General features: G+C 36.7%; 1 protein-coding gene across 1 annotated transcript; it reads right to left on the bottom strand.

The window, feature by feature from the left end:
* Positions 1-9,492: 9,492 nt before the first annotated feature.
* LOC104863079 (vomeronasal type-2 receptor 116-like) lies at positions 9,493-10,404 on the bottom strand. The gene is made up of 2 exons (XM_010625350.1): positions 10,036-10,404; positions 9,493-9,900 (listed from the first exon to the last, which is right to left on the bottom strand). Exons 1-2 carry the CDS (start codon positions 10,402-10,404, stop codon positions 9,493-9,495), a joined length of 777 nt encoding a protein of 258 aa, XP_010623652.1.
* Positions 10,405-11,877: the final 1,473 nt, after the last annotated feature.

Raw genomic sequence — 11,877 nt, 5'->3', positions numbered from 1 at the left:
GGCATATCAGGGAGCTGTGGTTATCTCATAAAGGGCATTTAGAAAATTCTAAAGTGAACATCACAGTTTGTTATTCAATCTTGAGATGAAGAACATGATAGGAGTCAAAAATGAACATTCCTAAGAGACATTATATGGGAGTTCCAGCCTAATACAATATTTTCAGGAAAATAAGTAAAATATAAAATTTATTGGAAATGTATCGTAAAATATTTTCAGTGATGGTAATATATAAGCATAAAATACAAGTAAATTAATGAATAAGTGCTTGAGATTAATAGTTACTAAATACATTGAAATGAATGTGCCAAATGACTACATAATAATTACACACTATTTAAAAGTGAAATTTTTGAAAGATGACAGTTACTAGATCCCTATGAGTAAGAAATGTCTGAAGATAAATTCCATGAGAGTTTTGCAACATTCTAAAAAGAAGCTATAGAGAATCAGTTAGGAAAGAAAAAACCTGAAGAGATTGAATAATGTCATGGATGGAAAGACTCCATAAATAAAAGAGACTTGCTACTGTCTAATGGGATCGTCTGACTGACTGCATTTGTAAAAAAATCAATGGTTCTTTAGGAAAAATTGCAACTTGATACAGTTTGAAAGATGTACATCTTTTGATGTGCAGTACTATTAATCACGTATCTTTCCTTGGAACTTGACAAATTATGTACTTTCTCAGTAAGTGCTATTGATGGAATAAGTATCTAGGCATCACTTAGAATTTCAGTGTAGATAAGTAGATTTTTAATGGGGTTTTTTTGTTAGGATGAACAACTAGTCTCATGTATATTCCTGATTAATAACAAGAAGAAATAACAGAATTGTTCACTATTTTAAAGTTGAAGACGTACAGTACTATCATTGATGTATAAACTTGTACATGGTGTCTAGAAAGAAATGGACAGTGGACTCAGCTGGAACAGTACACTTTTAGGATAAGAGGATATAGGCTTCTGAATAAGGGAGAAATGCTGAATATGGGTTGATGACAATTTACATCTACTTTAGATATGGAGCTGTGTGTATTTCAATGGAGTTTTTAATCTCCTGGATATCTGAATCATGCCTTTCATTCTGCTCACCATTTCTGTAGTTATCTCAGAAATTATTTGCTTTGAATTTTTCTAGAGCCTCATTGATCTGTTTTGTAATTTCCTGTGCTATCAGTTCAGGGTTTTCAGGTGGTTGTTTATCAGACTTTTCCACCTCATTTCCCCCAGAATTTGCCTTTCGTAAGCAGTCAGCCTGTGTTTGTACATTGGCTCTGTTTGATTGTCTTCTGATTTCTATTTTTGTTATTGGTACTGTCCTTGCTTTGATACCTGGGTTAATATTTCTATCTTACTGTTACAGCTTGTCTTTTGGTTTTGAGTCCTAATGACTTTGAGGCAATCTCCTTTTCATTATGCCAGGAAGGGGAACTGATTAGAATAATCACAACACCTGAGTCCAAGTAATACAATCAGCAACACAATAGCATTACATAGCTTAGAAAAATGACAATTTGTGGTGGTTATTAATACATCACCTTTAATCACATGAAATAAATCAAAAGAGAGGCTGGAGCTCAGGAAAATGGCGTCTATGACCCCCCGTACCTCTGTGGTGTGAATCCAGGTACCAGCACAGCCAGAAGGCCAGAGGTATGCATGTGGGGGGGGCTTGCTGCAAGTACCCCCATGTCTCTGCTTCTCACTGGTCTGCTACTGTGGTTGGGGGGCTGGGCAGGGGCTGCCAGTTTACAGTTTTCTTCTTCTGTAACAAATGAAAAACTTTCTGCTTGGGTGGTCGACATATGGTGGTTTTCATGCCACTGTCACAGGATCATTAATATGCACTGTTGGTTTGGTAGCAGAGAAAAGGTCTTTCAGGAGCTGTCTTTGCAATTATTGATGGCTGTCTGTTACCTATTTAATACCAGCAGAAGTTCAGAGGAGTTTCAACCATGGTGGTCTGGTGTGCCTTTATTGCAGAGATTCTCTTCACTTTTTCAGTGGGCTTCAGTTATCATCAAGGAGCCTGAGAGAGGACCTCTTTCTCTTATTCATATCTACTCTCTCCCCTGGAGCTCAGTACACTGGCCTTTATGACTGCCTGTGCCTCTGCAGTGTGGATCCAGGTACCTGCACAGACAGGAGGACCAAGGGTGGGGGTATGGGGGTATGCTGTGGGGTCACCAGTGCGGCTTGGCAGTCTTCTTTGATCTGCTGGGGTATTCCTTCTTTTAGTCAATTTACTTTGATCCTGCCTGGACTTGTGACCCTGTAAGCTACCTTTAACCTCTAACCACCCATTCTGGGAGGTTTTGGACATTTGAGCCCAAATGTCCCTTACCTCTGCATATCCATCTCATTCATACATCTAGCCAGTCCCCCACAGCAGATATTAATTGTAGTTGTTGAACAATTTCATGCATATTAACTTTTAGAATTAGCAAAATTTATTTGTTGTGACAAAAATCCAGTTCATGCTCCAAGCTAGAGGAATGTGTACAAGTAGGTGAAAATCGTAATTCTTGAACTTGCTTTGGTGAGTGCAGCAATCCATTGCTCTTTTATTAGTGCATATTTGCAGTACATGGTGGAGATTTTTTTTTACAGGGAGTTTCTACATTTGTGCAAAACATCTTGACAGTTTTTTGGACCTCGACCCTCACACTTCTGCCTCTCCATCCAACACTTGTTACCCTTCCCATGTGCAAAAGCTATTTCCATTTTTCCCATTTCCTGATTTGCTTAATACAGTTGATATAGTAGAAGTCTACATAGGAGTGAAACACATCAAACTGCAAATTTCGGACACATATTTCTATATAGATATGTGAAAACTGAGAAATCTGTAAGAGCAGAATGACACAATATGTTCCCCAGCGAGATATATTTTCTGTCTACAATAGCACTTTAAGAAGAAACAGTTCTTCTGCTTTGAGTAATAAGATTGGTACTTTTTCCAGGGTGATTAGTCAGTGACTGTGCAAATTAAAGATAGAATTAATATCTCCAAGTTCTTCTATAACTCTATGAAATAAAAACAAAAGAATTAGTTTCAAAATATCTGTGAAGTCCTTTTAGAAATTATTTTATGGGGATTTTCTGGCAAATGTTAGATTCGTGTCAAATGTGCTACCCATATAAATCATGAATGTTTGTCCTTCCGGAATGAATGAATTTAAGTTTACTTTGGTGACTAGGGAATCCAGAAATTGGAAATTAAGCAGAAAAATGGTGGAGTGAGGTTCTTTTGCTTCAAAGATAAGGAAAGTAAGCTCAGTTTCATATTATACTAACTGCAAAAGAACTGCAACTCAGTTCTCTTAAATCTTAAAAATCAAGGAGTTTTATCTTGTATTTCCCTGCATCCATTCCTTCTTCATTATTAAAAAAGAATTGAAGACAGTTGGCTTGTAATATTTTGTTCTTAGACTATTTTGCCTAAACCAACTATTCTGTCATTTGGGAAAATTACATTTACAGATCAACTTATGTTCTATATTGTAATACTATTTTGAAAAGGAAAACAAAATTGCATAAATGTGTGAGAAATTTCTAGCTATGACCATTTTTGAGTAGTTGCTGAATATGTTGATGTTGAAATTACCTGACAGCTATCTCATTGGCTCCATTTCTTGCAGCACCTGACTGTTCATCACCATGTAAGGGCCTCGCTACCACAGAGTGATTCAAGACAGGGTAGATTCACAGTAGAGGAGAAATTATGCCCTTAGCAATGTGCCTTTTGCTCAGAACACCATGTTGTAGAGCATGCATTTTTTGGCCCCTTTAACTTGTCAAATACTATGCAGTAAGAAAGGAACCCACCTCTGCTAAGATACATCTGTCTTAAATACTTAGTTAATGGCGTTAATACAAACCATAAGGCATGAATCATCAACAGGCACTGAACAAGACAACCATCAGTTAGCTGGGTAGACAATTCCTACATTTAATGGGCTAAAGATGGTCTTTGTTGTATCTTAAGATCACACTGATTTTTAAAATGATAATTTTTTGTCATATCAAAAAAGAAAAAAATTAACTGTATTTGTAAAAATTTACCTCAAACCATTTAATTTTATAATGCTTAATCCCAGGGCATTTGGAATGAACCAAAGTGCATTCCTTTTACATGAGCCTGGCTTGAGTAAGGATGGCCGGCGGTTTTTATAATTTGGATGCAAAGAACTTAAGCTACTTTTAAACTGAATGGGTGGTTTGAAGTCATATTACATGACTCCCTCACAATGTAAGAAAAAATTTTATGCATCAGTAGCATTGGGCTATATTAGAATCTTAAAATCAAAGTGTGAATTATTTTAAAGAGAACATTTATATTTGTAATTTTTAAATCAAGAATATTTCTAGTAAGCAGAAGACTTTTTAAAACAGTGACTTGGTTGGTAAATACTTTACTATTGCCCAGCATAATGCTGTGGTAGCATTTAAAAAAGTATTTTTGAACTCAATTTCTTAGGGGCTTGTACATCTTTCTGGTATTCAAATATATAAAATTAATAATAATTATACTCAGCTGAACTCCTGCAGTTATGTCTAGGTGGTGGCTTGGGTTTTTATTGAGCTACAACTTAGACATGTGACTGTAATGTGCTGCAACTCTGTGCACTGAAAATATGTGAACACGGTTGAATGTGGACCATGTATACATGAATGTACAAATTTCTGTAGATGCTGCTGTTGCCACTTAATGTAGAAAATGTTGTACTGGATTGTAATCCTACTGGCCAGTTCAGTAATACTGTGTGTACTGTATAGCTGATTACAGGAGTAAGAATGGTTAGTGAATATTTGTTAAATATTATTTTTGTAGCTAGAGATAATTTTGGAATAAAATTTTAATGTCCTACCTTACTTTTCTCCCCCTTTTTAAACTATAATTTAATTCCTGGTCTATTTCTTCTGAGAGTTTAGAATTGCATAGTTCTGTAACAGGGGACTGTGACGCAAAAGGAGTTTGCTCATCAGTAGTTAATTTTTGGTTGAATATAAATATGCAAATTTCAGCTAAGATGCACTAAAGATTTAGTATGCAGCTCTTGATTTTCTCAGGTTATTCTATTACTTTTAATATTTTTGTGTTCTTTTTTTTTGCAGTATGGCACTACCATGTTTTCTACTAACTTTTAACTCTGCTAGAACTTCAGATCCTTTTTTCTTTTAACGTGGAAGGTGGTAGATAGCTGAGGCAGGAGAAACAATTAGTTTTTCCTCACCACTCTATTCTTTCCTATGCACAAGTACTGGCACATTATTGTTTTGCTGTCCCAGGCCCTCCCCATACATTTTATAATGTGGTGCTTTTGCAGATTTTGTACTTGGTGTTTTTTATGGTTCTAACTTTGGTGACATTAGCGCCTCCTTTATTCATGCTTTGTTCACAACATAAGGCCTGTGAAGTGCAACCAGCTCATGATGTAACAAGTTCAGTTAACAGCAAGGTAAGTGTCTACATAATGGCAAGCAGATGCTGTACCAATTTATCAGATGTTGCAGGGATATTGCGTGACAAATATTTCCCTCATGTGGAAAGAACTACCTCACATTTTTAAAGTCACATCCTTCCTCCCATCAATAGCAGAGGAATTCTCACCATGGTTTCCTGAATCATTGATGAGATTTACTAAAATGAAGAGAATATGTGCAGTGAGAGTTCCTCACCTCACTTTCGTCTTACAGCCTAGAGCTATAATCATCTTATGTGCCTACAGCAGTGGTGGCGAACTTGTGGCACGTGTGCCTCAGCCTGTAGTTTATTATTGAAGACTCTAAAACATTCACCATCACTGGACTATACCGCAAATTCCCATTTTTTGCTTCTCAAAGATTAAAATGCACCTGGAAGCAAGTATCACTTTGATTCCCAAACCAGGGAAGGAGACAACTAAAAAAGAGAACTATAGGCCCATCTCCTTAAGCAATATAGATGCAAAAATCATTAATAAGATACTAGCAAACAGAATACAGAGGATCATCAAGAAGATCATACATCCTCACCAAGTTGGATTTATTCCAGGGATGCAAGGGTGGTTCAACACATGTAATGTAATACAATATATTAACAGAGCCAAAGACAAAAACCATATGATCCTCTCGATAGATGCAGAAAAAGCATTTGACAAAATTCAATACTCGTTCATGATAAAAAAAACTTGCAGAAAATTGGAATAGATGGTCTTTATCTCAAATTAATAAAGGCTATCTATGAAAAACCAACAGACAACATCACATTAAATGGCCCCAAACTAAAAATCTTCATGTTAAAATCAGGAACAAGACAAGGATGCCCACTATCACCACTCCTCTTTGATATAGTTCTGGAAACATTAGCCACAGCAATTAGACAAGACAAAGAAATTAAAGCAATAAAGATAGGAAAGGAAACAGTTAAACTGTCATTATTTGCAGACCATATGATACTCTACATTAAAGACACAAAAAATTCTACCAAAAGAGTTCTAGACTTAATTTACACTTTCAACAGAGTAGCTGGATATAAGGTCAACACCCAAAAATGAATAGCATTCTTGTGCACAAATGACAGACTCACTGAGAGAAAAATTAGGGAAACAATTCCTTTCACAATAGCATCCAAAAAATGAAGTGTCTAGGAGTCAATCTAACAAAAGAAGCAAAAGATCTCTACACTGAAAACTATAGCACTCTGACAAAAGAGATCAAAGAGGATATAAGAAAATGGAAAGATATCCCCTGCTCCCGGGTAGGAAGAATCAACATAGAGAAAATGGCCATACTACCAAAACTGCTATACAGATTCAATGCAATGCCAATTGAAATTCCAACACTATATTTCACAGAACTAGAAAAAAGAATCCAAAAATTCATTTGGAAACATAAGAGACCTAGAATAGCAAAAGCCATCTTAGGCAACAGACACATGGCACTGGGTATAACAATTCCAAATTGAAACTATACTACAAAGCCACTGTGACAAAAACAGCATGGAACTGACAAAGAAACAAATCTGAGGATCAGTTGAACAGATTGTAATACAGGAAAACAAATCCAGATGTACTCAGCTACGTCATCTTTGACAAAAGTGTTCACCATCCTCAGTGAAGAAAAGATAGCCTCTTTAATAAATGCTGTTGGAAAAACTGGATCTCAACATGCAAAAGATTAAAACTGGACCATTATTTCTCACCATGCACTAAATTACAATCCAAATGGATGAAAGATCTAAATATTAAAACAGAAACACTAAACTTGCTGGAAGATAAGGTAGGCAGAACTCTTGAAGACACTGACATAGGAAAGATTTATGAACAAATCCTCAGTAGCATGGGAACTAGCAGAAAGAATCAACAATTGGGATCTCATCTTATTAAAAAGCTTGTTCCCTGCAAAAGAAACCATCAAAAGAACTAAGGGACAACCTACAATGTGGGAAAATTTTTACTAGCTGCTCCTCGGACAAGGAACTACTATCAAGAATATATAGAGAACTCAAAATAATCAGCACCCACTGAATATAAAGACCCAATTCAAAAATGGGCATCAAAAACAAATGTTGGCGGGGTTGTGGGGAGAAAGGAACCCTTCTCCATTGTTGGTGGGAGTGCAGACTGGTTCAACCACTATAGAAATCACTATGGAGATTCCTCAAAGAGCTAGGACTAGAGGTTCCCTTTTTGACCCAGCCATAGCTCTGCTAGGATCTTTCCAAAAGAATTGAAAGAATCATATCACAGTGATGTATGTGCAGCTATGTTTATAGCAGCACAGTTTGTAATAGCTAAAACTTGGAAACAGCCCATTTGCCCATCAGTTGGAAACTGGATAAAGAAGATGTGGTTTTTCTATAAAATGGAACACTACTCAGCCATAAAGAATGAGAAATTAGAGTCATTCATAGGAAAATGGATACATATTGAGGATATACTCCTAAGAGAAATAAATAAGTCACACATGTGTAAATACCAAATAGTTTCTCTGGTGTGAAAAGCTATAATAGTACATAGGATCCTAATGATATAATGGACAATATAAAACCAAAAGGTGTAAGGAAAGTGGGAAGAGTAGGGATAAGCTAATAAGGGAAAAGAAAAATGAGAAAATGAAGAAATGGAAATGAAGTGTTTCTAAAGGGGGAGGGAGGAGGGGTGATGGAAGGGCAGGGACAAGGGGAAAAATGAGAACCAAGACCTGTCATGTAAAGGTACACGATCCCAATGATGAATGCAACTGTACTGTATACCTAAAATGTACCAATAAACGCACTTAAAAAAATTAGAGAGTTCTTGCTATCCCATGTCATCAGCCAATCCTAACATTCTAAAGGCAGCAAGAGCGGGAATTTGTGCAAGGGTAGCTTCAGGAAAATTGCCAGGGAAGGGTGAGCAAGAAGATATGAAACCAATTATCAAAATGAACAGCGTATTTAAGGCATAGTAATTCTTCTTTTCATTAAATTTACTGGTACCTTTTATGTATACAGTACAGTTACATTCATCATTGGGATCTTGTACCTTTACATGACAGATCTTGGTTCTTATTTTTCCCCATACCCCTGGCCTCTCTTCACCTCCTCAACCCTTCCCTATTTAGAAAGACTTTGTTTTAATTTTTTCCTTTTCTCATTTTTTCCTTTCTTTCCTTTCCCCTCACTTCCCCACTTCCCCTACTCTTTAGCACCTTTCTTCCTATTTCATATCATGAATTATACAATTTCAACGTTATTTACATTTTTAATTTTTCACACCAGAGAAACTATTCAGTACTTGCACGTGTGTCCTATTTATTTCACTTAAGAGTATGGCCTCAATGTGCATCCATTTACCTATAAATATCTCTAGTTTCTTGTTCTTTGTGGCTGAGTAGTACTCCATTTTATAAAACAAGCACAATTTCTTTATCCAGTCTCCAGATGGTTGGCAATTGGTCTGTTTCCAAGTTTTACCTGTTACAAAATGTGATGCTATAAATATAGATGAGCACATATGTCTGTAGTATGATTCTTTTATTCTTTTGGAAAGATACCCAGCAATGGGCTAGCTGGGTTAAATGGGATTTCTAATCTTAGTTTTTTGAGGTATTTCCATATTGATTTCCACAGTGGTAAGGCATAGCAATTCTTAGAGATGAAAAATTAAATGAAATACAGAAGGTAATTCTGAAATATGGTGATCAGCAGAAAGAAGTTCCCATATCAACAATAAGTAAAATGATTGAGAACATCAAGTGGTCCAAAAGATAAAAATGAGTAACAGAATCAAACTTAACCCAAATATAACGATTTATTACCCACTTTATGACAACAAAATTTTTTCCAAGATTCAAAGTGAAAATATAATTGTTACAAGAGTTAGTTACATTTAGAGTATAAGAAAAAGAAATCAGTCCATCGATAGCTGAGGCAAGTATCATGCTGTAATGTAAGATATAACTGCAAAAGAGTTGCATATTTGCTCCAGAGCCACTACACATTTTAGGATAATATAGTTTTATCTTAAAAAATTTTCTTTCTGTCTGAATGTGTTTTATCTCTGAACCCATGTAGAGAATTCCTATCTGGTCTTAACAAAATAATGTAGCATTTAGGGATGAAGATGCAGGCCAGAAGCCCTGCACTGGAGGCCAAGATGGAGAAGACCTCCATGGCCACCATAACCTTGCCCTTGGTGCTGTGGTACACAGCGAGGAAGGGGACCCACACTCTGCAGAACAGCAGCATGCTGAAGGTCAGGAACTTGGCTTCATTGAATGTGTCAGGTAGGTTCCTGGCCAGGAAGGCCAGAGTGAAGCTCACCAGGGCCAGGGAGCCCAGGTATCCCAGGCCAAGATGGAGAAGACCTCCATGGCCACCATAACCTTGCCCTTGGTGCTGTGGTACACAGCGAGGAAGGGGACCCACACTCTGCAGAACAGCAGCATGCTGAAGGTCAGGAACTTGGCTTCATTGAATGTGTCAGGTAGGTTCCTGGCCAGGAAGGCCAGAGTGAAGCTCACCAGGGCCAGGGAGCCCAGGTATCCCAGGACACAGTAGAGAAACAGTGATAGTTTTCGCCAAGATGGTGGAAACAGCCACAGTGAACACGATTCCAAATGTAGTCTGCTGGAGGATACAGGTGGCTGTGTTGGGAAGGCCAATGAAGAGTAAAGAGCAGAGGAAACAGAAGATGAGAGAGATGAGCAGGGTGTAACTGAGAGTCCGGTTGTTGGCCTTGACCATGGGAGTGTCTCTGTGCTTCACGAAGAGCCCAAGAACAACAGCTGTAAGAATAGCTAAGCTCAGAGCTGTGCCAACAAGAGTCTTCCCCAAGGGGTCTTCAAAAGCCAGAAATGTGACAGATTTTTGGAGGCAGCGATTTCTCTGAATGTTGGAATACTGATGGCCTGGACACTTCAAACACTGCTGCATATCTAGTGAGAAATGCAAGTTTTTCTCAGTGCAGATTCAGTAATTCCCTGTTATTCAAAGTCTCCACCATTCAGCACACTGGGCCAGTCAAGTCCTCCTTTTCTCTTATGTTGCTATAAAACTAGTCATTTGTCGTCAATACTGGTTTTGTTTTTTACAGTGCCATAACAATCCTAAAATTTTTGTTGTTGTTGTTTTTATGGCATGTATTTGAGAAAAATTTTCCATTGTAATAAACCCTTAAAGATCTACTTGTCTAAACTATATCTGTGCAGGCAATAACCTAGGTGTTCATTCACTGAGTGAGCATTCTTGATAAATCCCAAGAGTTGTATTTTCTAATTTCCAGGGAAATAACTATATGCCATAACATTTTCCAAGGTACACTAAGTTCTCTGAGAAATTTGCAGGTTTTACCAAATAGCAGAGTGCAATTTTGATTTTGATTGGATGATATCCTTAGAGCCATATAAAATATCAACATCTTATAATCATTAAACCTTTTGATTTAGAATTTTTACCTCACAACTCATTTCAGTTTTGTTGTTCTTAATTTTTCCTATTATATATGTGTTGGTGAAAACTTTTGGAAAGGGATAATTTATTTTTCAACATTTCATAGCTTATGATATAGTAAATGTCTTTTAAATTCAAATTCTGAATTGTCAGTGATGTGAAGAAAGAGTTGTTTGAACATTAACCTGATAGTTAATCCATAATCAGTTCCATTCATGATTAATTTACCTAGATTTTCTCCTTGCACACCGGAATCATTGTAAAAATAATATTGCTTTTTTTTCCCTTCCCAATACATGGTAATCTTCTTTCTTTTCCTCACTTTATTTTATTGGCTGGTATCTCCACCACACTGTATTTTAAATGTGGTGAAATAAAGCACTCCTGACTCATGTATATTTTTAACATTGAATGATTCTGTAAACATTTCTGTGGAATCAACAAATTTTCCTCTTACTCTTAATTTTTTAAAATCTGTCGTCATTCATGAATTAAAGGTATAATTCATGAATTATAGATAAGCATTGAATTGTATATATTACTTCATTTGTTGATACTTTTAAGCTTTTTCTAGAATCTACTGCCTTGATTGATATCAAGGAAGCATAAATTTGCCCCAAAGTATCCTCCTTAAACTACAGCACATTTTGGGATGGTAATTGGGATTTTCATTTAAGAAGGAATGTTGCAAACTGGGTGTGAGCCTGAGCACCTGTAATCTCAGCACTGAAGAGGAGGATCTTTGCAAATTCCAGGGCAGCCTGGGCTATATAATGAATTCAAGGCCATGCTGAACTACATGGAAAGATCCAAGAAACAGAGTTTTAAAAAAACTTGCTTGTTTTTCTATTGTCGCCCATGAGTGACACAGTTCAAGCTTACTCATAAGATGCATTGATTTTCCCATCTTCTATCTATCTGAAGGAGGTTGAGTAATTTAGTAATGGTATTCTCTAG

Source organism: Fukomys damarensis, unplaced genomic scaffold (assembly GCF_012274545.1).
Source record: "Fukomys damarensis isolate Sample0158 unplaced genomic scaffold, DMR_v1.0_HiC HiC_scaffold_37, whole genome shotgun sequence".
Taxonomy (NCBI): domain Eukaryota; kingdom Metazoa; phylum Chordata; class Mammalia; order Rodentia; family Bathyergidae; genus Fukomys; species Fukomys damarensis.
This window is presented reverse-complemented; position numbering and strand designations above follow the sequence as displayed.